General features: G+C 42.9%; 1 protein-coding gene across 3 annotated transcripts in view; it reads left to right on the plus strand.

Annotated features, from left to right (window-relative positions):
- Positions 1 to 27444, plus strand: part of LOC138642127 (collagen alpha-6(VI) chain-like) — a 175589-nt gene that overhangs the window by 59846 nt on the left and 88299 nt on the right. For all 3 annotated transcript variants that reach the window (XM_069730064.1, XM_069730066.1, XM_069730065.1), the window contains exons 8-12: positions 17698 to 18261; positions 22889 to 23232; positions 23318 to 23396; positions 25619 to 25764; positions 25875 to 25967. In XM_069730064.1, the coding sequence (XP_069586165.1) occupies positions 17698 to 18261; positions 22889 to 23232; positions 23318 to 23396; positions 25619 to 25764; positions 25875 to 25967 (1226 nt within the window). The remainder of the gene's footprint in view (positions 1 to 17697; positions 18262 to 22888; positions 23233 to 23317; positions 23397 to 25618; positions 25765 to 25874; positions 25968 to 27444) is intronic.

Genomic DNA, 27444 nt, shown 5'->3' on the forward strand with positions numbered 1-27444 from the left:
ATTCATTTTATTATTTAACAACTACAGTGACTTTGGTGAATCCAAAAGGTTAAGAAAACTGAATAATTAAGAAAGTAAAACTGCGGTTTTAATTTTCTTAAGAAAATATATATGTGTGCAGAATTATTGGGAAACTATCAGTGTGCAGAATTATTTTGCAACTAAATGAAAAATGAAAATTTTCATATCTCAATTGTTTTTAGCTGTTAAAGTGAGAATAATAACTGAACACCTCAAATTGTCCAAAAATACATTTCTGACATTAAAGAAAATATCAGTGACCATTATAGCGGCCTTGTTTTTAATAACAGTCATAATCCTTCTATTCATGGAGTCTGTTGGTTTGTTAATCTGTTGGCGATCAACTTTTTGGACAGCACCAACCACAGCCTCCCAGACACTGTTCAGAGAGGTGACTGTTTTACTTTGCTATAAATCTCCTTTTCAAGGGGAGCCCACAAGTTCTCTATAGAGTTTAGGTCAGGTGAGGAAGGGGCCATGTTAGCTATGTCATTATTTTTCATCCATTGCTTTATTTTTTAGTAAATCAGTAGTACATGATGAGATATATTACAAAATTACTTATTATCACAGAAATTAGCTTCATTCTCCACCAGGAATGATCATTCGTTCTCAGAATTCTCAATTCATAAGTAAAATCTGCTTTCATTGAAGGCAGATTTTTACCTTATTAAGATAGATAAGTTATGACTTATGACTGATAACATTCCATGTAAATGAGGGGGGAGGAACATTGCTTACAGATAGATTTTATCAGGGAATTGTGAATTTTGAAAATTAATGATCAGTCCCGAAGAAGAAAGAAGCAGATTTATCTGATAAGATCTATGACAAAGTTGCCTATTTTCATGTGCACTGTTAATTTGGGTATTCTCGCCGCCAAGATTCTATCCCAAAATATAGTGGGTATAATAATAATAACATTAGTGAATACATGCAATTAGAAATGTGCTATCATTCTTATGATTTTCTATGTCGCTTTCCACACACAGGCATTGCAATAGCTATGGTATCCATGGCTCCGACTTCTTGTATAGCTATCAGAAAGCAGTCTGCTTATCCTGGCATTTGCATTTCCAACTGTGGGCTTGTCCCAACTTTTAACTCTCACTTACCCTGCTGTCTGTTGCTGAGAGAACTTCCCTACTAAACACTATTTTTACAGTCAACTATCTACATCCTGTACTATACCCTAATGTATATGACTATCTATGTCTTATACTGCACTATCCACATTATATAGTTGTGCTCACAAGTTTACATACCCAGGCAGAATTTTTGCTTTCTTGGCCTTTTTTCTGAGACTATGAATGATAACACCAAAACTTTTTCTCCACTCATTGTTAGTGGTTGAGTGAAGCCATTTAGTCAAACTACTGTGTTTTCTCTTTTTAAATCACAATGACAACCCAAAACATCCAAATGACCCTGATCAAAAGTTCACATAACTGATAACATGCACAGACGTTGATATAAATGGATTTGAATGACTACTAAAGGTAACATCCTCACCTGTGACTTGTTTGCTTGTAATCAGTGTGTGTGCAAAAAAGCTAAGTAAGTTTCCGGAATCCAGACAGACTCTTGCATCTTTCATCCAGCCACTGACGTTTCTGGATTGTGAGTCATGGGGAAAGCAAACGAATTGTCAATGGATCTAAAGGAAAAGGTAGTTGAACTGTATAAAAAAGGAAAGGGATACAAAAAGATATCCAAGGAATGGATAATGCCAGTCAGCAACGTTCAAACTGCAATTAACAAATGGAAAATCAGGGGCTCTGTATAAACAAAACCAAAGTCAGGTAGAACAACAAAAATATCGTCCACAACTGCCAGGAAAATTGTTTGGGATGCAAAGAAAAACCCACAAATAACATCAGCTGAAAAACAGGACTCTCTGAAAACTAGCGATGTTGCTGTTTCAAGATGCACAATAAGGAGGCACTTGAAGAAAAATGGGCTGCATGATTGAGTCGCCAGAAGAAAGCCATTACTGCGCAAATGCCACAAAGTATCTTGCCTACAATACGCAAGACGGCACTGAGACAAGCCCCAAAACTTCTTGAGCAAGGTAATTTGGAGTGATGAGATCAAAATAGAACTTTTCGTCCAAACCGTGAACCATACATTTGGAGATAGGTCAACAAGGCCTATGATGAAAGGAACACCATTCCTATTGTAAAGCATGGAGGTGGAGTGCTGATGTTTTGGGGTTGCGTGAGCTACAAAGGCACAAGAAACTTGGTCAAAGTTGAAGGAAAGATGAACGCAGCACGTTATCAGCAAATACTGGAGGTAAATTTGCACTCATCAGTCTGGAAGCTGCACATGGGATGTACTTAGACGTTCCAACATGACAGCGATCCAAAACACAATGCCAAGTCGACATGTCATTGGCTACAGCAGAACAAAGTGAAGGTTCTGGAATGGCCATCTCAGGCTCCTAACCTCAATATCATTGAGTCACTCTGGGGAGATCTCAAGCACGCAGTTCATGCTAGACAGCCCAGGAATTTACAGGAACTGGAGGCTTTTTGACAAGAAGAGTGATCAGCTTTACCATCTAAGAAAATAAAGAACCTCATCCATAACTACCACAAAAGACTTTAAGCTGTCATTGATGTAGAGGGAGCAATACATGGTATTAAGAAGTGTGGTATGTGAACTTTAGATCAGGGTCATTTGGATGTTTTGGGTTGTCATTATGATTTAAAAAGACCATGAGTGGAGAAAACGGTTTGGTGTTATCATTCATGCTATCTGGAAAAAAAGGCCAAGAAAGCAAAAATTCTGCTGGGGTATGTAAACTTTTGAGTACAACTGTACATTATACTTCTGCAAAACCTCTACATTACTCATGCACTATACATTACACAAGTAATCATATTAAACTTCATCAAGATATACAAAAGACGCATCACACTTTGTACACAATGGGATTGATGTCGTCAAGAGCAGGAACGTGGCGGTCCAGTCCACTTGCCTAAAATGACATATATAACTAACAACATGGTGCTTGTGCATTGCCAGGGGCCTGTAGAAGCATGAGGGGCTCAAATAAGCTGTTCCCTTGGCCTGAGCACCAGTTCCCTCTCCTGCTAGAATTGTTATGGGTGAATATGCTTGTGGGTTATGCATAAATAAAGAAGGTGATCACTTTATGGTGACTACCAGTGTATCTTTCTGTTGCGCATCTTTTCTGTTGTGTATCTTATGTGTCTTTTATTAAATATTCATGGAACGTGTCTTATATCTATACTGCACACCACACTGTTGTATCAGACCCTAACCTTTGAAGATATTAGATGAGTGGATAAAAGGTCTGGTCATAGTTTACGTCCAGCAGTGTGGGTGATTGAATCTCTTTTGTCTATCCAGAGTACTTCTGTTTTGTCTGTCATTGTTCTTGAATATTAAAATCAGTTGTAACATAGAAGCTAACTCAATCTGCTCCAGATAAGCTTCTGGATCATTTGGATTCAATAAATGCAATTTTCTGCTAAGGTTCCGATATTGCAACATGTAGAAATTCAGCAGTCAGAATTAAAATGCCTAGTGAACATGTATAAAGACTCTTCTGGAATGTCTCACAAAACTCCAGGTTTTTGGAAAACAGAGTTGGACATAGGTTGCTCTTGAGACTTTGAGGGAATTTATTCTGCTTATGGTATTCCACAAGGGTAACACAGTGTAGCTCATATGATAGTAGTCAGATAGAGGCATATCTAGAGGGGTGCAGTCAGGGCAATTTTCAGACACGTATACAATTGAACCTCTGACCATCGGGTCAAAGCGACATCAGCTGCGTGATCATGTGATCGTGCAGCTGATTTCATTCGCCAGCAGAGGCACGTATAACATTGGTAGTAAGTGCTCCACACCAGTGGAGCTGAAGACACCAAAGACTACATTTAACAAACAGGGGGAGATTTAGTGTAGGGGGAGATTTACTGTGGGGGAGAGATTTACTGTGTGGGGAGATTTAGTGTAGGGAGATTTACTGTGTGGATAGATTTAGTGTGGGGGAGATTTATATAGGAAGGGAGGGCTGTGGGAGATTTAAGGTACCGTCACACAGAACGATATCATTAACGATATCGTTGCTTTTTGTGGCGTAGCAACGATATCGTTAACGAAATCGTTATGCGTGACAGCGACCAACGATCAGGCCCCTGCTGGGAGATCGTTGGTCGCTGGGGAAAGTCCAGAACTTTATTTTGTCGCTGGATCTCCCGCAGACATCGCTGAATCGGCGTGTGTGATGCCGATTCAGCGATGTCTTCACTGGTAACCAGGGTAAACATCGGGTTACTAAGCGCAGGGCCGCGCCTAGTAACCCAATGTTTACCCTGGTTACCATTGTAAATGTAAAAAAAACCAAACAGTACATACTCACATTCCTGTGTCTGTCCCCCAGCCTCAGCTTCCCGCACTGACTGTGAGCGCCGGCCGACCGTAAAGCACAGCGGTGACGTCACCGCTCTGCTTTACGGCCGTCCGGCGCTGACACAGTGCAGGGTAGCTGACGGCGCGGGACAGACACCGGAATTTAAGTATGTACTGTTTGGGTTTTTTTACATTTACAATGGTAACCAGGGTAAACATCGGGTTACTAAGCGCGGCCCTGCGCTTAGTAACCCGATGTTTACCCTGGTTACCAGGGGACTTCGGCATCGTTGGTCGCTGGAGAGCTGTCTGTGTGACAGCTCTCCAGCGACCACACAGCGACGAAACAGCGACGCTGCAGCGATCAGCATCGTTGCCTATATCGCTGCAGCGTCGCTTAATGTGATGGTACCTTTAGTGTGGAGGGTAGCTGTGGGGGAGATTTAGTGTAGAGTGGAAGACTGGTGAGGTGAGATTCATTGTAGTGGGTGACAGATTTGAAAACACACGTTTGGGGAACAAGAAAGGAACAGGTGCAGACATAATATGAGAAGCAAACCAAATTTGAAGACACAGTATGAGAAGCAAGGGGAAGAAAGGGGGCATGTATGAGAAAACAGTATGGGAGATGGGTGCAGATGCAGTATGGTGAGTGGAGGAGATGGGTGAGGAGGTGTGGATACAGTATGGTGAGTGGGGGGGTGGGTGTGCACACAGGATGATGAGTGGGGTGGGTTCGGAGATAGTATGAGGTGGATGTGTGAGGTGGCAGTATGGAGAGTGAGAGGGTAAATATATGAGGAGACAGTAGGAGGAGGGAGGAGAAAATGTGTGAGGAATGACACTATTCAGGAGACTCCATATACTGAAGAGAAAAAAGGGTGGCACTAACCTTTTCTAAAATCCAATCTTTATTGTGATGATTTAAAACATCCTCAGTAGGGGGGTGTAGAACGGGAAGAAAAAAATCAGACAACGGCCGTTTCGCGCCAGACCTGTAACATAGTAACATAGTTAGTAAGGCCGAAAAAAGACATTTGTCCATCCAGTTCAGCCTATATTCCATCATAATAAATCCCCAGATCTACGTCCTTCTACAGAACCTAATTGTATGATACAATATTGTTCTGCTCCAGGAAGACATCCAGGCCTCTCTTGAACCCCTCGACTGAGTTCGCCATCACCACCTCCTCAGGCAAGCAATTCCAGATTCTCACTGCCCTAACAGTAAAGAATCCTCTTCTATGTTGGTGGAAAAACCTTCTCTCCTCCAGACGCAAAGAATGCCCCCTTGTGCCCGTCACCTTCCTTGGTATAAACAGATCCTCAGCGAGATATTTGTATTGTCCCCTTATATACTTATACATGGTTATTAGATCGCCCCTCAGTCGTCTTTTTTCTAGACTAAATAATCCTAATTTCGCTAATCTATCTGGGTATTGTAGTTCTCCCATCCCCTTTATTAATTTTGTTGCCCTCCTTTGTACTCTCTCTAGTTCCATTATATCCTTCCTGAGCACCGGTGCCCAAAACTGGACACAGTACTCCATGTGCGGTCTAACTAGGGATTTGTACAGAGGCAGTATAATGCTCTCATCATGTGTATCCAGACCTCTTTTAATGCACCCCATGATCCTGTTTGCCTTGGCAGCTGCTGCCTGGCACTGGCTGCTCCAGGTAAGTTTATCATTAACTAGGATCCCCAAGTCCTTCTCCCTGTCAGATTTACCCAGTGGTTTCCCATTCAGTGTGTAATGGTGATATTGATTCCCTCTTCCCATGTGTATAACCTTACATTTATCATTGTTAAACCTCATCTGCCACCTTTCAGCCCAAGTTTCCAACTTATCCAGATCCATCTGTAGCAGAATACTATCTTCTCTTGTATTAACTGCTTTACATAGTTTTGTATCATCTGCAAATATCGATATTTTACTGTGTAAACCTTCTACCAGATCATTAATGAATATGTTGAAGAGAACAGGTCCCAATACTGACCCCTGCGGTACCCCACTGGTCACAGCGACCCAGTTAGAGACTATACCATTTATAACCACCCTCTGCTTTCTATCACTAAGCCAGTTACTAACCCATTTACACACAATTTCCCCCAGACCAAGCATTCTCATTTTGTGTACCAACCTCTTGTGTGGCACGGTATCAAACGCTTTGGAAAAATCGAGATATACCACGTCCAATGTAGAAGCACAAGGGAGCACGAAATGGCCGTCGTCCGATTTTTCTTCCCATGCAATTTATGGGTCAGGAGTGGACCAGCTAACTACTTAAGATCACCTGTGGCTCTTGGGAGTGGGAGTGCACATGTCCAAAAAGGTTTAATAAGAATAGAGAACAAGACAAGCACATCCAAGCTAGTGTGAACAGGAGCCAAACAAAACAACTTGTCTTGTTCTTTATTTGTATTAAGCCTTTTTGGACATGTGCACTCCCATTCCCAAGAGTCACAATTATGAAGGACTCCTTGACATGGCAATTGGGCTCATATACATTGGCCAATTTATGCGCGAAGTACCTTCCTTTTTTCATACTAATTTTTGCAGATAAATATTTCATGTGTACATTATGTAGCGCTTTTTTCCTATTTTCTATGGTAGTAATGCATTTTCAGTATTCTAGAGTAACCTTTCTTGGTAAATAATGGTGCAACCTTTATCGTTTTTCAACTTATATGTTTTTTTGGTTAGCGCCTGTTCACACTAGCTTGGATGTGCTGGTCTTGCTCTCTATTTGTATTAAGCCTTTTTGGACATGTGCACTTCCACTCCCAAGAGCCACAGGTGATTTTAACTAGTTAGCTGGTCCACTCCGGACTCCTAAATTGTAGGCTTTTTTGCCCAGGAGAGGTGACAAAACAGAGGAGGAACACAATTAGGAAGGACGCCTTGACATGGCAATTGGGCTCACATACTGTTAGGGCTTGAGGAATGCACCAAATAATTAGAGAAAAGGAGTAAGGTGCGTTCACAGCCCAGAGTCCATCATGCAGAGAGGGTACCTGCTGCTAAGCAATGACGGACTCTATGGTGGTATAATGAGGATACACATGGGTTAGCTTCACCCTGTGTGAAAGAAGCGAACCCTGTTGCGTCACAGGGCCGCAGTACCGCACATAACAAAACTAATAATTAAATAGCACAAGAGTGTGAGCTGTGCCGTACTGGCGGACGCCACTAACCATCCAGACTTAGGCTAAAGAAGCGCTCTAATGGCATGTGGCACCGTACTGGCGTTCACAGCAGTAGACGCTGTTTCGTGTGTTAACGCTGTGAGTTCAGCCGGGCGCTAGATAGCAGCCATACACCTTACGCGAACAGTCATACACAAGGGATGGGTTTTTTAAGGAACGACTTGCATTCATCAACACACACACAATTACAAATGTATACTAGTGCATGGCCATGCGGCCATGCAAACCTTTTATAGCTGCAGCACGTACAGGACATTCCCAGAAGGACCAATGGGAGGCTGCCACAGAAGTTGAGCACCTTCAGGACCTTCCTGGAGGACCAATGGGATCTGCTGCAGTATCTGAGCATGTGGCCCTCGATCTCCAATGGGAGATCTTGCCCTGGACATGCTCAGAAGGGGAAAAGCAGGACTTAGTCCCAAAAGCGTCTGCTCGCCGCTGCCCAGCACTGGCTTCAATGGCAGAAGCAGGAAAAGCAGCACTAACCCTTTGCACAGAGTGAAACTGAGCAAGATGCTGGGACCGACATCTCCGCTGAGCAGGCTCCACTGCAGCTGATGCAGAATGAGAGACCGCAGCAGACATGGTTCGAGATTCCCCCTGTGCAGCGGCAGAAACTTGACTCCTAAGATAACCCCCCTCCTAGGGCCCCCTCCTTGGGCCTCGCTACGCTCAAAGGCTGCAATGAGCAACGGAGCCCCAATGTGCTCTACAGGTTCCCAGGTTCTGTCCTCAGGGCCGTGGCCCTTCCAGTCCACCAGATAGTATTTTTTGCCACGTACTACCTTGCACCCCACGATAGCATTCACCTCGTACTCATCCGTGGACGAACCCGATGTCCCGGCAGATGACTCAGAAAACCAGGACATATAGACGGGCTTTAAGAGGGAAACGTGGAAGGTGTCGGTGATACCAATTCGCGGAGGAATAGCCAAACGGTAGACCACAGGTTTAACCTGTTCCAGAACCTTGAAAAGACCAAAGTAGCGAGGCGCAAACTTAGTGGACTCAACTCGCAGCCTGATGTTACGGGTGGAGAGCCACACTAAGTCGCCAGGAGCGAAGGTCGGAGCGGGGTGCTGGTGAGCATCGGCAGAAACCCTCATTCTCTCCTTGGAAGCCCGAATGGCATCCTGTGTGCAGTCCCAAATGTCACGTGCCTCCACTGCCCAGTCTGCCACCCTGGAATCAGTGGATAACACAGGCATGGGCACAGGGACACGCGGATGCTGGCCGTAATTAAGGAGAAAAGGAGTCTGCCCAGTGGAATCGGCTACGGCGTTGTTCAGAGCAAATTCTGCCCAAGGTAGCAAAGATGCCCAGTCATCCGGCCTAGCAGAGACAAAATGTCGCAAATATGTCACCAGAGTCTGGTTGGCTCTCTCTACCAACCCATTCTTTTTGGGATGATATGCAGAGGAGAGATTTAGTTCTATGCTGAGTAAACGAGAGAGCTCTCTCCAAAACCGAGACACGAACTGGGGACCCCGGTCACTGACAATTTTTTCAGGCATGCCATGTAAATGGAAAATATGTTTAATGAACAACGCCGCTAAGGCCCATGCAGAAGGTAACCATGGAAGCGGCACCAAGTGCACCATCTTAGAGAAATGATCGATGACAACCCAGATAATGGTGCAGTTATGAGACTTGGGTAAGCGCACCACGAAGTCCATCCCGACCATCTCCCAGGGCCTGTCTGCCACCAGCAGAGGGTAAAGTTGCCCAGCAGGCCGTTGCCAAGGAGACCGATTCTTGGCGCAGGAGACACACGCCCGAATATAGTCCCCGACGTCACAGGCCACATGCGGCCACCAGTACGTCCTTACCAAAAGCTCAGATGTCCTCTTGGTCCCAAAATGTCCACCCACCCTGGACGAGCGAGCCCAAGAGAGAACCTCCGGTCGCAAATTAGATGGAACGAAAGTCTTGCCTGGGGGCACCGACTCTAGCGAAACCGGAGCTACAGTTCTCAGGCTCTCAGAAGGGACAATAAGCCGAGGCTTCTCCTCCTACTTCTCCTCAGATGACACTACGGAGAGAGAGAGAGCGCGTCAGCACGAATGTTTTTCTCCCCGGAGAGAAAATGGAGAGTAAAATGGAACCGGGAGAAGAACAGGGACCATCTAGCCTGGCAAGAATTCAGCCGCTGGGCCATTTGTAAGTACACCAAGTTCTTGTGGTCTGTGAACACTTGGAAGGGAAAGCGAGCTCCCTCCAAGAGGTGTCTCCACTCTGAGAAAGCCAACTTCATGGCTAGCAACTCCCTGTCCCCGATGGAATAATTCCTCTCCGCTGGTGAAAAGGTCTTGCAGAAGAAGTAGCAAGGATACTTCAGACCTTGAGCATCCTGTTGGAAGAGGACTGCTCCAGCACCAACGGATGAGGCATCCACCTCCATAATAAATGGCTTATCTACATCGGGGCGATGTAGGATGGGAGCTCTAGCAAAGTGACTTAATCAAGAGAAAGGCCTTGGAGACCTCCTCCAACCACAACTTGGGATTTGCTCCCTTCTTGGTGAGGGTAACCAAGGGAGCTACCAAAGTTGAGAAGTGCGGGATGAACTGGCGATAGTAATTAATGAACCCCATAAAGCGCTGCACCGCTGTAAGAGAATGGGGTTCTTGCCAGTCCATCACAGCCTGTAGCTTTGCGGGATCCATAGCCAATCCCTGGGCAGAGATGATATAGCAAAGGAAAGGCAAGGCCTCCTGCTCAAACACACACTTCTCCAACTTGGCGTAGAGGGAGTTCGCCCGTAAGAGGTCAAAAACTTTGCGAACATCTCTCCGATGGGAGTCATTATCTGGAGAGTAGATGAAAATATCATCCAGATAGACTACAACCGAGGTGGTGAGCATCTCCCGGAAGATGTCGTTCACCAAGTCTTGGAAAACGGCTGGGGCATTGCAGAGCCCGAAGGGCATCACCAGATATTCATAGTTCCCATCCCTGGTGTTAAAAGCTATCTTCCATTCATCCCCCTCACGGATGCAAATCAGATTGTAAGCACCCCGCAGATCTAACTTAGTAAATACCCTTGCTCTCCGTAGCCTATCAAAAAGCTCAGATATCAGGAGTAGTGGGTATTTATTCTTAACAGTGATGGCGTTAAGACCCCTGGAGTCTATGCATGGATGTAGTTCTCCATTCTTCTTCTGCACGAAGAAGAAGCCAGCCCCTGCAGGTGACACTGGCTTCCTAATGAATCCTCTTGCCAGATTCTCTTGAAAGTACTGGGACATTGCCTCGGTCTCCGGGAGAGATAACGGATAGACTCAACCCCTGGGAGGCTCTGCACCAGGCAAGAGGTCAATAGGATAGTCATAGGGGCGGTGAGGAGGAAGGGTCTCCACAGCCCTTTTGGAGAACACGTTCGCATAGGACCAATAGTGCTTGGGGAGAGAGGAACGATCTGCGGGTACCTCTGTAGAAGTAACCTGAATGCACTCCCTCTGACATCTACCTTCACATGATTTACTCCATCCCAAAATTTTCCCTGAGGACCACTCTATATGAGGAGAATGATAGCGAAGCCATGGTATTCCCAACAGGACCTCATCAATTCCCTCAGGAATGACTAATAGGGAGATAATCTCCTGATGTGATGGAGACATAGATAGAATGAATGGAATGGTCTGATGTGTAATCTGTGAGGGTAGTGTCGACCCATTTACCATTCATATGGTCACAGGTTTGGCGAGCATCACCAGGGGTATTGCGTAACGCTGGGCAAAAGCAGATGACATGAAATTGCCTTCCGCCCCGGAGTCCAGGCAAAGCTCTACTATAAGAGTGGATGGGCCTATGGTTATTGTCCCCTTGAAGGACAATTTAGAGGAAACATCTCCGTGTCTAGTGTACCTCCTCCAACTACCACTAGACGCTGACGTTCCCACGACCACTGAGAACACTTGGAGGCAAAATGTCCTGACTGCCGGCAAACATGACAGACCATAGGTGCATGAGCGGACTGGGCTTAGATCCCGCACGCAATGCCTCTATGGCCTCATGTGATTCGGATGACTGAACCGGAGATGCCTGAGGTTTGGCGAAGGTGGGAGCCAGCCGAAACCTCTGCCTACACTGGGCTCACTCCAACCTTCGCTCGTGAAAACGAAGGTCGATGCGGGTTGATATAGCTATGAGCTCCTCCAGTGTGGTGGGAATCTTCCTAGTGGCCAAAACGTCCTTTACATGGTCAGCCAGCCCTCTCCAAAATACCGGGATAAGGGCCTTATTCGACCATTCCAGCTCAGACACTGTAACAGGGTCTACCAAGCTGGGGTACCTCTTTCAGTACCACCTCGTGTTTCAGGAGGTCCACTCTGCTTTGGCTGGAGTCTGAATGAAGCACGCTGGCTGGAATTGCTTGGTTACATGGGCGCATATAAAAGATCACTGCTTCTCCACGTATTTCCAGTCTGACAGCACTTTACTCACAGGACACAGAATATATCACACAGATACAGAGGGCAGGCCAATAGAAAAGCGACAGGCCAGACATACATTACAATAGCCGCAGGTGGCCGGAGCCTGCCGATATTTACTGTGGGAAATAAATTGGGGGGCAGACAAAAGGGGAATATCGTGTCCCCTCTGCCCAGGGGCGCAGCCTGTGGGCTGATGCATTAGGGACATGCATCTCACATGGAACCTATTATACATACATATAACTGCACTACATATTCTGAGTGCTGAATGGTTCCGTAACACGCAACAGACGCTAATGTCCAGAAGTGGATGGCAAAATGGCTGACCATGGACGAATCCTGAGTCAATGAAAGCAGTTGGAGCGCCGTATCATGGGTGACTTGGGGTCCTAAAAAAACCTGTTTCAGAGTGCTCAAAAACCGAGGAGCACTCTGCACCACATGATCGTCGCGCTCCCACAGTGGCGTAGCCCACTCCAATGCCCTGTCCGACAGCAGAGAAATTATGAATCCCACCTTTGCCTGCTCTGTGGGAAAACGTGCAGCTAGGAGCTCGAGGTGTATACTGCACTGGCTCACGAAACCCCTACAGGATTTACTGTCACCAGAGTATTTCTCTGGCAGCAGGGGGTGAGATAAAGTCTGAGATGGCAGTGGGTAAAGCTGCCGCAGCCACGCTAGCAGCCTGAACAGCTATTGTTGTAACATCCACCGCTGAGGTTGCATGCTCAAGAGACACCAACCTGCCCTCCAGCAGCTGGATGTACCCCTGCAATCGCTGTTCTTCCGTCATTACTTAGCCAGACCCTGGCGCTAGTATAATGTTAGGGCTAGCGGAACGCACAAAATAGTTAGAGAAAAGGAATAAGGTGCGTTCGCAGCCCGGGGTCCACCGTGCAGAGATGGTACCTGCTGCTAAGCAATGACGGACTATATGGCGGTACAATGAGGATACACATGGGTTAGCTTCACCCTGTGTGAAAGAAGCGAACCCTGTTGCGTCACAGGGCCGCAGTACCGCACGTAACAAAACTAATAATTAAATAGCACGAGAGTGCGATCTGTGCCGTACTGGTGGACGTCACTAACCACCCAGACTTGGGCTAAAGAAGCGCTCTAATGGCGCGTGGCACCATACTGGCAGCCACAACAGTAGACACTGTTTCGTGTGTTAATGCTGTGAGTTCAGCCGGGCGCTAGATAGCAGCCATACACCTTACGCGAACAGTCATACGCAAGGGATGGGTTTTTTTAAGGAACGACTTGCACTCATCAACACACACACAATTACAAATGTATACTAGTGCATGGCCGTACGGCCATGCAAACCTTTTATAGCTGCAGCACGTACAGGACCTTCCCAGAAGGACCAATGGGAGGCTACCACAGAAGTTGAGCACCTTCAGGACCTTCCTGGAGGACCAATGGGATCTGCTGCAGTATCTGAGCATGTGACCCTCGATCTCCAAGATCTTACCCTGGGCTTGCTCAGAAGCGGAAAAGCAGGACTTAGTCCCAAAAGCATCTGCTTGCCGCTGGCCAGCACTGGCTTCAATGGCAGAAGCAGGAAGAGCAGCTGTAACCCTTTGCACAGAGTGAGACTGAGCAAGATGCTGGGACCGACATCTCCGCTGAGCAGGCTCCACTGCAGCTGATGCAGAATGAGAGACTGCAGCAGATATGGTTCAAGATTCCCCCTGTGCAGCGGCAGGAACTCGACTCCTAACACATGCATTGGCCAATTTATGCGCAAAGTACCTTCCTTTTTTCATAGCAATTTTTTCAAATAAATATTTCATGCGCACATTATATAGTGCTTTTTTCCTATTTTCTATGGCAGTAATGCATTTTCAATATTCTAGTGTAATCATTCTTGGTAAATAGTGGTCCAGCTTTTATCATTTTTCAAATTCTATGTGACTGTAGAATTCCGAATCCTCACAATGCGCACTGCACACTGTTAGGATTCTCTAGTGCCATTGATTTGCATACATCTGGTCATGTGCTGACTAAATATGTGTGGCCTCACTCACTGAAAATGAATTGAGCGAGGTGGGAAACATCTAGTCGGAATGTGACCAGAAGTATACAAATTGCATACGTGTGCTGACATAACCAGCCACTCTAGCTACTAGCAAGGGAGAATTCTAAAAGTGTGCAGTGTATGCACTGTGAGAATTTAGAAGCCTGCAGTCGCGTATAGTGACTTCAGATTTTCATCTCAAGCCTAGATGAGCACTTTAATTATAAAATGATGCACTGAAGCATTCCAATCCTAACAGCATGTAATATACTCACTATCAGGATTCAGCTCTGCTTGCTGATTCAATCAGTCATCACATGGCAACTTCACTCATATGCGATTTTCAATCTTATGGTCATATGGCAATGAACTTCTCTTCTTACTTCTCTCAGTTTTTCACTGAACATTGACAGTATTAGGAAGATCAGCTAGTCGGCACATGACTGTAAGTGTGCAAATTGCATATGCGCTTGAGGGGGGCGCTAAACTCAATTCTTGTCCTTCGATTACCAAGAAACCTACAGGTGCTTCTTACAAAATTAGAGATTAATTTATTTCAGTTCTTCAATACAAAAAGTGAAACTCATATATCATATAGAGTCATTACAAATGGAGTGATCCATTTCAAGTGTTTAATTCTGTTAGTGTTGATGAATATGGCTTACAGCCAATGAAAACCCAAAAGTTATTATCTCAATAAATTAGAATAATTAACAAAAAACACATGCAAAGGCTTCCTAAGCGTTTAAAAAGGTCCCTTAGTCTGTTTCAGTAGACTCCACAATCATGGGGAAGACTGCTGACTTGACAGATGTCCAGAAGGCAGTCACTGGCACACTCTACAAGGAGGGTAAGCCACAAAAGGTCATTGCTAAAGAAGCTGGCTGTTCACAGAGTGCTGTATCCAAGCATATTAATGTAAAGTTGAGTGGAAGGAAAAAGTGTGGTAGAAAAAGTTGCACAATCAACCGGGATAACCGCAGCCTTAAAAGGATTGTTAAGAAAAGACCATTCAAAAATTTGAGTGAGATTCACAAGGAGTGGACTGCTGCTGGAGTCATTGCTTCAAGAGCCACCACACACAGACATATGTAGGACATGGGCTACAAGTGTCGCATTTCTTGTGTCAAGCCACTGATGACCCATAGACAACGCCAGAAGCGTCTTATCTGGGTCAAGGAGAAAAAGAACTGGACTGTTGCTCAGTGGTCCAAGGTGTTGTTTTCAGATGAAGGAAAATTTTGCATTTAATTTGGAAATCAAGGTCTCAGAGTCTAGAGGAAGAGTGGAGAGGCCACAATCCAAGCTGCTTGAGGTCTTGTGTGAAGTTTCCACAATCACTGACCAAAGTCAGCGCAGCCGTCTACAAGGAAATTTTAGAGCATTTCATGCTTCCCTCTGCCGACAAGCTTTTTGGAGATGGAAATTTCCTTCTCCATTAGGACTTGGCAACTGTCCACACTGCTAAAAGTACCAATACTTGGTTTAAAAACAACAGTATCAATGTGCTTGATTGGCCAGCAAACTTCCCTGACCTTAACCCCATAGAGAATCTATGGGGTATTGTCAAGAGGAAAATGAGACACCAGACCCAGCAATGCAGAGGAGCTTAAGGCTGCTATCAAATGAACCTGGGCTTCCATAACACCTCAGCAGTACCAAAGGCTGGTTTCTTACATACCACACCGCATTGATGCAGTAATTGATGCAAAAGGAGCCCCGACCAAGTATTCAGTGCATTTACTGAACATACATTTCAGTAGGCCAACATTTCGGATTTTAAAATAATTTTTCAAGCTGATGTTATAAGGTATTCTAATTTACTGAAATAATGATTTGGGGTTTTCATTGTCTGTAAACCATAATCATCAACGTTAACAGAAATAAACACATGAAATAGATCACTCTGCTTGTAATGACTCTATCAAATATATATGAGTTTTACTTTTTGTATTGAAGAACTGAAATATATTAACTTTTTGATGATATTGATGATATTCTAATTTTGTGAGAACCACCCGTGGATACACCTCTGTAGTAGTCTACACTTTTCTCTCTCATAGTCCTCAAAGAGAATCTGTCAGAAGGATCATGCCTCCTAAGCCGTCTATTTGGGCTTGTAGGTCATAGGAAGTTGAATAAATTGATACCTTGATATCTGCAATCCGATATCTCATTCAAGGGAAATCCATATTTTTCTTATATTGAGTTACCAGTGTGATGTGTAATGGCCGCTCTCCACTCTCCTGATCTCACTGCAGAGCTGTGTGTGATTATACCTAACCTGACACATCTGCAGGTTCCGCTCAGTCTCAGCTTCCAGCTCACAGGCAGACAGGGCTGTGGTATTGTTGCAATAAAGCAGAGCTCAAGAGCTGCAAAAATGTGCTTGTAAGAAGACAAATTTCAGTCCTTCTGTTCGGTGTTAGTTACATGTCTATCACTTGTAACTCCAACTTTTATTAAAAACAATCTCTGAAGGCAGATTCTCATTCAGATCAGTGTCCAATCCTTAGTCTGGAGCAGGCTTATTTACAAAGAAAATCATTGGTTTCTCTGGAATAAGACACTGGATCACAGATATCAAGGTATCATTTTATTCAGCTTCCTATGACCTACGTTCCCTTATAGACGGATTAGGAGGGTTGATCTTACTGACAGAATCCCTTTATTATTTATTTCTCTTACAGCGCCATGAGAAAATGAACATCACTTCTTATTCCAGGGCACTGTTCAAAAAGACTGGCATGCAAAATGCTATTCATGATGAACTGCAGCCCTCATATGCATACCCAATTTAACATTGTTTATAAAAAGATTAATCTACATGAGACAGCTATGCAGCTGATTTCCCATGACAAACTTGCGTAAGGGAAAATGTGCACCATATTACAGTGGATGAGATATTAGGAAATCTCCTTTGCATGCTATGGAAAAAGTCTGCTATTTTTTTTCACTCTTCAGAATGTTAATTTATTTTGAGGATTTTTAATGCATAAGGTGAAAACTATAGTAAATCTGCATCAAAATCTGTGACAAATCTGAATTTCAGATTTGCAGAAAAGTCCCAAACATACAGAACTCATTAAGTTTTACTTTATTTGTCATTACATGCAGGAAAATGATGCAGTACATCAATCTAATATCGAGTCTAAAAATCTTATATCTTAGTGCTGACAATATACTGTAGTGCATAAGCTTCATTGTATGAAAAATAAAGATAAAATGATTGTTAGTATGATTAAAATACTTTTGACGCACATTACTTGTAGAGATTTTTCCTCATAATGCATTCCCTCAAGTGACCCTTGATTAGAGTTGGTGCGAATTTATTCCCACGTCCTTTCCATCTCGCTGCCAAGGGAAAGTATCCGCTCTTACCTGCCTCTTCTTTTGGTTTGCCAGCCTGGCACAATGTCACACGTGAATCAATCCTCAAAAATGACGTCATGCCAGGCCGACTAATCAAGAGGAAGAGCCGCAGATATCGACAGGTAGAAGAACCTGCTCCCATGAAGAATCCATAGATTACTGTTGTGGCCAATGGCTTGGGCCGTTCGAATCGATTCGCACCAACTTTACCCCTGCTATGTCATTGATGTATGTCTTTTCATATTTTGCAGCCCCATGTGAAAAACAAGCAGACGTCACTTTTCTGATTGATGGTTCCGGAAGTATCAGAGCTACAGAATTTGAAAAAATGAAAGAATTCATGGTATCTACCATTGATGAGTTTGATATTGGCCCCGGCAAGGTTCATGTGGGGGTTTCTCAATATAGTAATTTATTTGAAACAGAGTTTCCGCTAATGGCAAATATCAGTAAGCAAACTTTAAAGCACATGATTAAGAACATCACACGGATGGGCGGAAGCACGCTTATTGGAAGTGCTCTTGAGAAAACAGATTCTGCTCTATCAGCTAATAGTCGTATTAGGGAAAAGATCCAACAAGTATTGATCGTCATAACGGATGGAAATTCACAAGATGAAGTGGCATTGCCTGCAGAAACTCTAAGAAGTAAAGGCATTTTCACTTATGCTGTGGGAGTGGGAACAGTGTCTGAAACACAGCTTCTTCAGATTGCTGGGAAATCGAATAGAAGGTTTTCTGTCCACAATTTTGATGCATTAAAAAGTATTAAAAAGAGATTGGTCGATGACATATGCATCCAGAGGCCTGCTGAGAGTGAGTATGACCTGATTGCCAGTACACTCCATACAGACCATTACCTGTACATCTTGACTATGGCTTCATATGAACGTACAACTATATCATTAACAGTAAATATCATCAGCGTCTAGAGCAGTCCAACATCACAAAGGCTGCGGATGAACATTGCTGTGATCTGTCATGGCTTCAATCAGAGAAGGTTCCAATCTGCAATAGCTGTGATTGGTCAGTCAATGGGATCAGCCAATGGGACTAACCAATCACAAGTGGCAGACACAAAAATGCTCAACACCAAAAGCTACCACTGCTCTCATGACATATATAGGATAAAGATGCAACTGTGACATTTGTCATAAAGACTTTGTATAGCAGAAGTGTACGTCGTGGTAGCGTTAAGATGAGACATAGACATCTTAAGATGTTATATTAATTTAATGTAGAGGTCAAAATCATTCACAATTTAATGTTAGAAGTGCAGCACAGCTAACCAATGCAAAAAAAAGTTAAAGCGAATGTGCCACCAAGTTTTTGCTCCTTCATCTGAGAGCAGCATACTGTAGCGAAAGATACCCTGATTACAATGATGTATGACTTAAATTACTTGGTGCAGCAGTTATGACACAATCAGAGTTCTTAGCTGTAGCAGAGCTCAGAAAGCTAACCCCACCCACACAACAGCTTTCAGTGTACATTGTCTATTGGCAGTGAACTGCTTATCAGAGGAGGGGGTGTGGCTGGAACACATGTCATGAGGGAGCTAGTCTGTGCAGTGATAATGTCCTGGTGATAAAACATTCACTGTATGGAAACAATAGCGCACAGACTAATAAGTGGCACCTCCCTGAAAATTGTGATTCAGCCCCTACCTTATGCTGAACTCAGATTAAATGGCAAAAACCTGATGATGGATTCCCTTTAAATAGATTGCCAAGAAGGTTCCTAGAACTGTTAAGAAAGTGTTTGAAAATTTTAAAAAAAGGAATTTGATACCATGCTGACGTAGTGTAAAGACTGCACTAAATCGCCTCTCTTATTGGTAACGCACTATAGCACTATATCTAGTGATTTGCTGTAGCGGTTACATGTCCGTAGTAAGACTTTATCGAAATGTTTTAGCTTTTCCCCAGGAAATCATTATTTACATGATACTTTAACATTTTACAGAATTTCTGCAATTAAAGAAGCACTTCCATTAAGATTTTTATTCATTAGATGTGTATATATGCATGTAAAGTATTGTGAGTGTGTGAACAGGTTACTACGATGCAACACGAAGACAAGAATAAGGCGGAGGTAACCAACTAAACGATTTATTTTCTTAACACCGGGGTGAAGGGGTTACTTGTGCAAACTGTCAGTTATTCGGATACAAGGTATCAGGTAATACAATATTAGCAATAATGACAATAAACACAAACTAACAGTTCTATTATTGTATTCTCTGTTCTACCTGTCTTTCAGTAAGGACGATGCTCTGATGTTCCTTGTGTGATAACTCCCACAGGCACACTCACAATGATGAGGCCGTCACTAAAATATTTCCTCAAAGAATTTTCCAATTACTAAACGGTCACTAACGGGGGTCACCGATATTTCCTGCTTTGCCACAAGTCCTCAGCACAAAGTCAAGTAATGCGCTATGGGCCCTTCTCACACTGGCCGGTCCCTGTCCCATCTGCTATATAGCCCCAGCCCAAACTTTGTACTGTATGTCAGCATTGGAAGTAACGGCCTGGTTCAGTTGTGTCCCCTGGTCACCACAGCGGACGTCCGCTCCCGGATAACGATCTACGTAGAGTCTTTGGTGCTTGACAACCGGCTATTTGGTCTCAACTGATAAGGCTGGGCTTCAGGTCTTGACCAGCGGAGCTGGATCCCAGGACTTGACCATTGTAGTCTGTACCTCGATGTTTGCCTCACAATGTTCCGCCTGCCTTGGTCCCTAAGCACACCCTGGTAATGCGGCCTCTGTATCCCTCTGCTCACATGTCCTGCTGGTTTCACTTGTGGGTGCCAACTTTCACTTCGGCCTTTTATATTGGATAATTGCGCCTACTACCACCTGACCCTGTGTTCTCTTTTAGAACCATCCTTCTAGAAACACTTCTTCCATCTTTCGGTTCCGCCTTAATTAGTTTGGACAGTAGATAGCGATGTTTGGTCACAAGTGCTACGTAACATTGAGGAACCACGTCTTCTACTGCGCATTCACTTACAAGTATATACTCATCTATTGCCACACTCTCTGGTGTCCAGCTCCATTCTTCTAGTCTCAGTGACATCATCCCTCTGCAGACTGGTGACTTTTACAGTTTAAGCCCATGGAGAGTCAGAGCAAGGCTCTTTAGGAATTATATTGTGAAAGAGACTTTTGACTCACACATAGAGCGTAGAGTAAGCCGGATAGTTGCAATTGCAGTGACATCACTGTCAAGAGGAGAAGAAAGACACTGGATCCTGGAGAGAGCAACGGTAGGTGAGTATATCAATACACTCACACTACATTATATGCAAATTCACACACATTTAATGAATAAAAAACTCAATATCAGTGCTACTTTAAAGGGAGTCTTTCAACACAATATGAATGTCCAAACAAAGCACAGCTCCTTGTCGGGGAAGTAGCCCTTATAAAAATTGTGCTTTTAGGCCCACGATTTATGATAACTGGCATTTTGTACACCAGCCTTAAGAGGGGTGTGTCGGACTAAGATTCAGTGAATTCATTAAGAGGCATACGCCACTGTATGAATTAGGCCAGTTTCAATTTGAGAAACTCATGCGAGTCTCTCACATCAATATCCGGCACTGCCACTCGGGACCGCAGTGTGCGGCTGCATGTATTTCTATGCAGCTGAACGCTCCAGTCCCGAGTGTCGGCGGCAGTGTCGGGTATTGATGCGAGAGACTTGCGCGAGTTTCTCGCATTGCACACGCAAGTGTAACCCCGGCCTAAAGCATATCTTATCAATGGTGTGTGCCTTTCCTTCACCTTTCCAGAAGTGATACTCCTTTCAGGCACTTGACTAACGCTTCTGGAGTAAGAAATGCTGCCACAAAAGGTTAATTTGACAGGCAATCGTAGCCAAACGTTGACCCGCTGTGGCTTCAACCATTTTAACAGAGCTGCCCAAAACTGGCTTGAAAACACCAAAGTTGCTATATTTTTGCACAACTTCGCGTTGCGCAAACATTTTGCAACTTTTCAAAGTGGTTTATGACTGTTTTCTGGCTTAAACAGTTTGATAAAAATAAAAGCAAAGCAATATTACAGGGATCAAAAAAGAAGAAAAACATACCATGCAGTGAACTATTAAAAATATGGCTTTATTCAAGGAAATGCCAATGATTATACAATCATAAAAATTAAAAACAGAAAAAAACCACATCCGCGTAGCAACAGGATTACAGAGTTGTACAAGCAACAGAGCCCCCACAATATCAGGATAAAAATAAAATTAAATATAAATAGACTGTATATCACACAGTTTACATGAGAAAATTAGAAAAAGGCAGGAATAAAAAATATATATAAAAATATATTTTAAAATATATCAAAAAAAGGAAAGAAAAAAATATTTTTATATATGTGTAAAAATATATATTATGTGCAAAAATACAACAAAGTGGTGCAGAAAATTAGAAAAAATAATTACTTGATTGCAAAGTCTCATATACTGTGATATACATAAAAAATATATACTGTTGCACAAAATAAAAAAACAGCAAAATAGTGAAACAAAGAAACGGGGGTAAATAGAACCGAGGGTAATAGAACCCACTAATAAATCCCCTCAAAGCTATACTAAGGTGCATGAATGAATAAAGTGCTGTAGTGCTACCACACCGCCCAAATCACCTTGGATCTATTCCTGCTAATTCCAACCATATAAGCACCCTAATGGCACCTCTATGGATATGCACAATATAAGGTGCAGCTATACAGTCGCAATTATAAAGTATCTCTACCTGGGGGGTCTCTCCTGTGCCAACGCGTGCCCGACGCGCGTTTCGGTAACCTGACGAAGGATCTTGAGCAGTGGTTTCCATTGCAATTGTGCACAGTGCACCCTGGTGGTTGATTTTATATATTCTTATATATATCACTTTTTTAGGGGTGATAGTATATTGGTGAATTTTATATATACCAAGTGTGGGCATACTGTGTTATTTACCTTAAACAGTTTGATGTATTGGCCTTTTACGGTTTTAATTAATTGCTGTATTTGCCTAAAATCCTTCAGTAACTAAATATGCTAGTTAACTATGCTCAGTGTAAAATTAAGATAGCCAGCTACTTATTTTCCATTTATCTCAGCTATTTTCTGTCTCCTGTAAAGCCAGAGCTATCAATTAAAGATAAAGTAGACAGAGATAGGTGGAACCAAGTACCGTAGGTCATGGTGGAAAGGTGCACTGAACTGTCTGGCCACAGCCAGGGGGCACCAAGTGTGTCATTGGTATATATGAATAAAGAAGAAATTTAGGCAAACCAATTAAAGCTTAATTGTATCAGGGCTATGTCTCCTATAAAATGCTGTGCTTAGTTTGGAAACTCATTTTGTGCCCACAGATTCAGTTTTGTAAATGTACATGTACTTCTCGAATCTTACACTCGTGTCTTCTACTCTTTTCCTTCTAGATTGTTCTCTTGAAGTCGTAGTCGGATTTGATATTTCAGCTTATCCTAATGGCTCCAATTTATTCCATGATCAAAAGTTATTGGAAATTCGTATTGCTAATATTTTACACAGCATGATGAATTTAAGAAGTGCAAGTTGCCTCCCTGGCATTGTACCTCTGATTAGTGTAGCTTTTTATGTTCCAAATGCAAATCCACCCTATCCCCCTCAGTTCTACACCTACAGTTCAGATTTAGCTCAGAAACTCAAAGTTATTTCTGTGAAAGGTCCTTCCTATTTAACAACCCCCATTCTTCAGTCCATGTGGAAGACATTTAAAAAGGACGAAGCAGGAAAAGCAAAGGTATGTCTCAGTTATCACTGCCTAATTATCATTATCACAATTTGTACTAATGTTTACTTTTTTATGCCTTCCATATGCCATATAGATGATGCTAATCTTTACTGACGGCCTAGATGAAAAAGTAGAAGACACTGAGCTGGCAAAAGAAGATCTTCAGAAAAAAGGTATATGGCACAAGTCGGTTGTTATGGAGTATTAAGTACTTTATATTTTTGATATAATTGATTAAATTGATAATTGATTAAATGTAATATATAATGATTTAAATGTACCGAATAAGGGCTTGTTCCAAGTGCATTTAAATTGCTAGAAAATTGCAATTCTACCATTGTCTTCTGAATTTTTCATTTACCATGTTCATTATATGGTAAAACTGACCCAGCAATATGATTCTCCAGGTCAATACGAGTATGCAGATACCACTCATGTATTGTTTCTTTTATTATTTAAAGGGAACCTGTCACCCCGTTTTTTCAGATTGAGATAAAAATACTGTTAAGTAGGGCCTGCGCTGTGCGTTACAATAGTGTATGTAGTGTACCCTGATTCCCCACCTATGCTGCGAAATACATTACCAAAGTCGCCGTTTTCGCCTGTCAATCAGGCTGGTCAGGTCAGGTGGGCGTGGTGACATCGCTCTTTTCTTCCCCAGCTTTCCGTTGGTGGCGTAGTGGTGTGCGCATGTCCAAGTGACGAATCCACTGCGCGCACGTGAAGAAACAGCGCGCGATCTGCGCTATTACCCCTGTCATCGGTGGGGGCGGCCATCTTCCTGCGGCCGCGCGTGCGCAGATGGAGTGCTCTGCTGCACGGGGCTTCAGGAAAATGGCCGCGGGATGCCGCGCGTGCGCAGATGGAGATCGCGGTGGCCATTTTCCCAAAGCCGTTTGCATCTCGGCTTCAGGAAAATGGCCGCCACGATCTCCATCTGCGCACGCGCAGCTTCCCGCGGCCATTTTCCTGAAGCCCCGTGCAGCAGAGCACTCCATCTGCGCACGCGCGGCCCCAGGAAGATGGCCACCCCCACCGATGACAGTGGTAATAGCGCAGATCGCGCGCTGTTTCTTCACGTGCGCGCAGTGGATTCGGCACTTGGACATGCGCACACCACTACGCCACCAACGGAAAGCTGGGGAAGAAACAGCGATGTCACCATGCCCACCTGACCTGACCAGCCTGATTGACAGGCAAAAACGGCGACTTTGGTAATGTATTTCACAGCATAGGTGGGGAATCAGGGTACACTACATACACTATTGTAACGCACAGCGCAGGCCCTATTTAACAGTATTTTTATCTCAATCTGAAAAAACGGGGTGACAGGTTTCCTTTAAGTGGTGACATTTTTTTAACAAATTTGTAAGATAAAAATGATTTGCTTTTGTGACCATTTCCCGAGATTCGTAAAGTTTCATTTTTCAGGATATGGGCTTATATTTTGTGCCCTGAGCTGAGGTTTTAATTGATACAATTGTAGGGTAGTCATAGTGTTTTGATAACTTTTTATTGCTTTTTTTTGCAATGTTGCAGCAGCCCCCAAAAAATAGAAACTTGGGAATTTAGATTTTTTTTCGTTATGCCATTTACCCATCGGAATAATTTATTTTATATTTTGCCAGATTGGACATTTCAAATATGTATATTTTCTTTAATTGTGTTATTTTGGGGGGAAGAAAGGGGGGGGAGTAAACTTTTGTGGGGGGGGGGGGGTTCATGTTGTTTACAACTTTTTTTTCACTTTTCACTGTATTTAATAGTACATCAGCACTACTATGTATAACAGAAATCACAAATCTCCTATAAACGACGGCCAACGGGGGGATCATAGGAAGAACATAATGACAAACACAGCGGTCATCAGCAGACCCTCAACAGTCATGACAATCTATCGGTGCCCCCTCTCTCTGGCGACTCATGTTAACTCCCGCTGTTAGAGATTGACAGCAGAATTGAACAGTTGACAGCTGTCAGCAGAGCCTCGCTCCACCCACAGCTTTTAAAGGCACTTGCTGGCTGATTAAATCAGCCGTTATGTGGCAGGAAGAAGCGGGCTTGGTGTGCAAGCCCGTATCAAAGGCAGGGACACAACATATCACATGTAATGTATGTCATGTCATAAAAGAGTTAAATTATTAATCAATTTTTTTGCATGCAGCATCTTTATTTGTGTCTTTTTGAGTCATTAAAAAATTGCACCACGTTGCACAGAGCTATTAGTCAACAGCATATGGAGTAACTATGTCATCTTAACACTGTGTGTATCATACAGGTTTTGATTGATTAGGTATTCTTGCCCATATTAATTTGTTAAAGCCCATAGCTTCTCTATACATGTTATAGATATCATTACCTAATATATAACATATTCATTTCTGACACTTTTTAGGGTTACATGCCCTAGTAACTGTTGCATTGGAAGGAACAAAGGGATATGATAACATGAAACATATAGAATTTGGCAGAGGCTTTGATTATAGCTATCAGATGCATATCGGGATGCCAGATATTGGGATTAAACTTGCCCGACAATTGGTGAGTTTGCTCTTGTGGTTCCAGAATGACCATAATAATAAAAATTTCTTGAACTTAATAATAAATCTTACAATTATGTGAGAGAACTATATTTTGTCTTTCTTTTCTAGTCCCATATTATTGAAAAAACATGTTGTTGTGTATTCTGTGAGTGTTATGGAGAAAAAGGACCACCGGGAAGGTATGGAGATCAAGGAATGAAGGTATGTGCCTCAAAAGGAACATATAGTGCCTTAAAGGAGTATTCCCATTTACAATATCCTATCCAAATATGTAATAGGTGTAGTAATAATAATAATAATAAAATTAGCAAATATCTCCATTTACAAATGTAGTATAGTTTTTCTGATTCGCTATGTTTCTTTCAGTACAACTGTCCAAACAATTCCTTCAAAGGGGAGTATATAACAGCACTACCAAACAGAAACCTGCTATTGAACTAAAAAGGAATAGTGGTAGCCATAGTTAAGAGTATATAGGAGTGCTAATGTGTATTTACTATGGATCTATATTGATCCATATGTGTGTGTTTTGTCTGTGACCATTAGATTACTAGGGACTGCCCAGGGATATAAGGGACAGCCACCGTGAAGCGGGGGCGCCACATCACATATTTAGGGTGCCAACCTCCGCTGCTAGGAAGGATATCAGATTTTAGGGCTAGGAGAGGCATATTATATCTAATAACAACTTTTTTTCTATTTTTCATTTTTTCATTCTATTAATTTTTTATTGTTATTTTTGGCATTTTTTTCATTTTTTCTATACTTGTGTGTTTTGGTATCACATGAATGCTTTTGCATATGCAACTCTATATATAGGCTGTATCCCTGATTCCTGGTATTGGAGTCCCTATAGGGATGTTTTTTATCAAATTTTTGGGGATTTATGGTATTATACGGGATTATTAATAAAGATTTATGATTTTAGGGGTAGGTTTCTGTTTGGTAGTGTCGCTATGTTTCTTTCCTCATGTGCAGGCATTGTAGGACCTTAAGTGTCCATGGTTACGACCACTGATATAGCGACAGTTTGTTGGCTAGTTGCTAGTGGTTGTAACCATGGATACGTGAGGTCCTGCAATGCCTGCACATGAGGAAAAAAGCACAGTAAATAAAAAAAACTATACTACATTTAAAATTTGAGGTATTTGGTAATATTGTTACTACTACACCTACTATATATTGTGATAGGATCTTGGAGATGGGCATACCCTTTTCAGTACAGCTATTGGTAGTAGATCATTTTCAGATATAAGGGGGATATTTCTGTACCACGGCTTCTGTATCTGTACCAGCATGTAGAGATAACAAGTAAAGGGGAAAAGTGGTAATATATCACAGAGGTCAGAATTCTGCTCTTAGGATAGCTCAGTGTTTCTTTGGGATACTTCTAATTTCCTTTGATCTATCCTCAAAGGTATCCCTTATAGAAGAGGTAGGTCTATTCATGACCAATTGGTACACAGTGCATATTCCCCAAAAACGAAACCCGTAACATGGTTGGAGTATAGGGATAACAGTACATTCAGGTGTGCCAGATGCAAATTTTGCAAATACTTTAGTATGACAAGCATCTTCACAAATGAAACCACAGGGAAGATATACAAATGTATGCACTTTGCCAACTTCCGTACTACAGGAGTAATTTATCTATTCAAATGCACTTGTCCTTTTGATT

The sequence above is a fragment of the Ranitomeya imitator genome, chromosome 6, assembly GCF_032444005.1.
Source record: "Ranitomeya imitator isolate aRanImi1 chromosome 6, aRanImi1.pri, whole genome shotgun sequence".
Taxonomy (NCBI): Eukaryota; Metazoa; Chordata; class Amphibia; order Anura; family Dendrobatidae; genus Ranitomeya; species Ranitomeya imitator.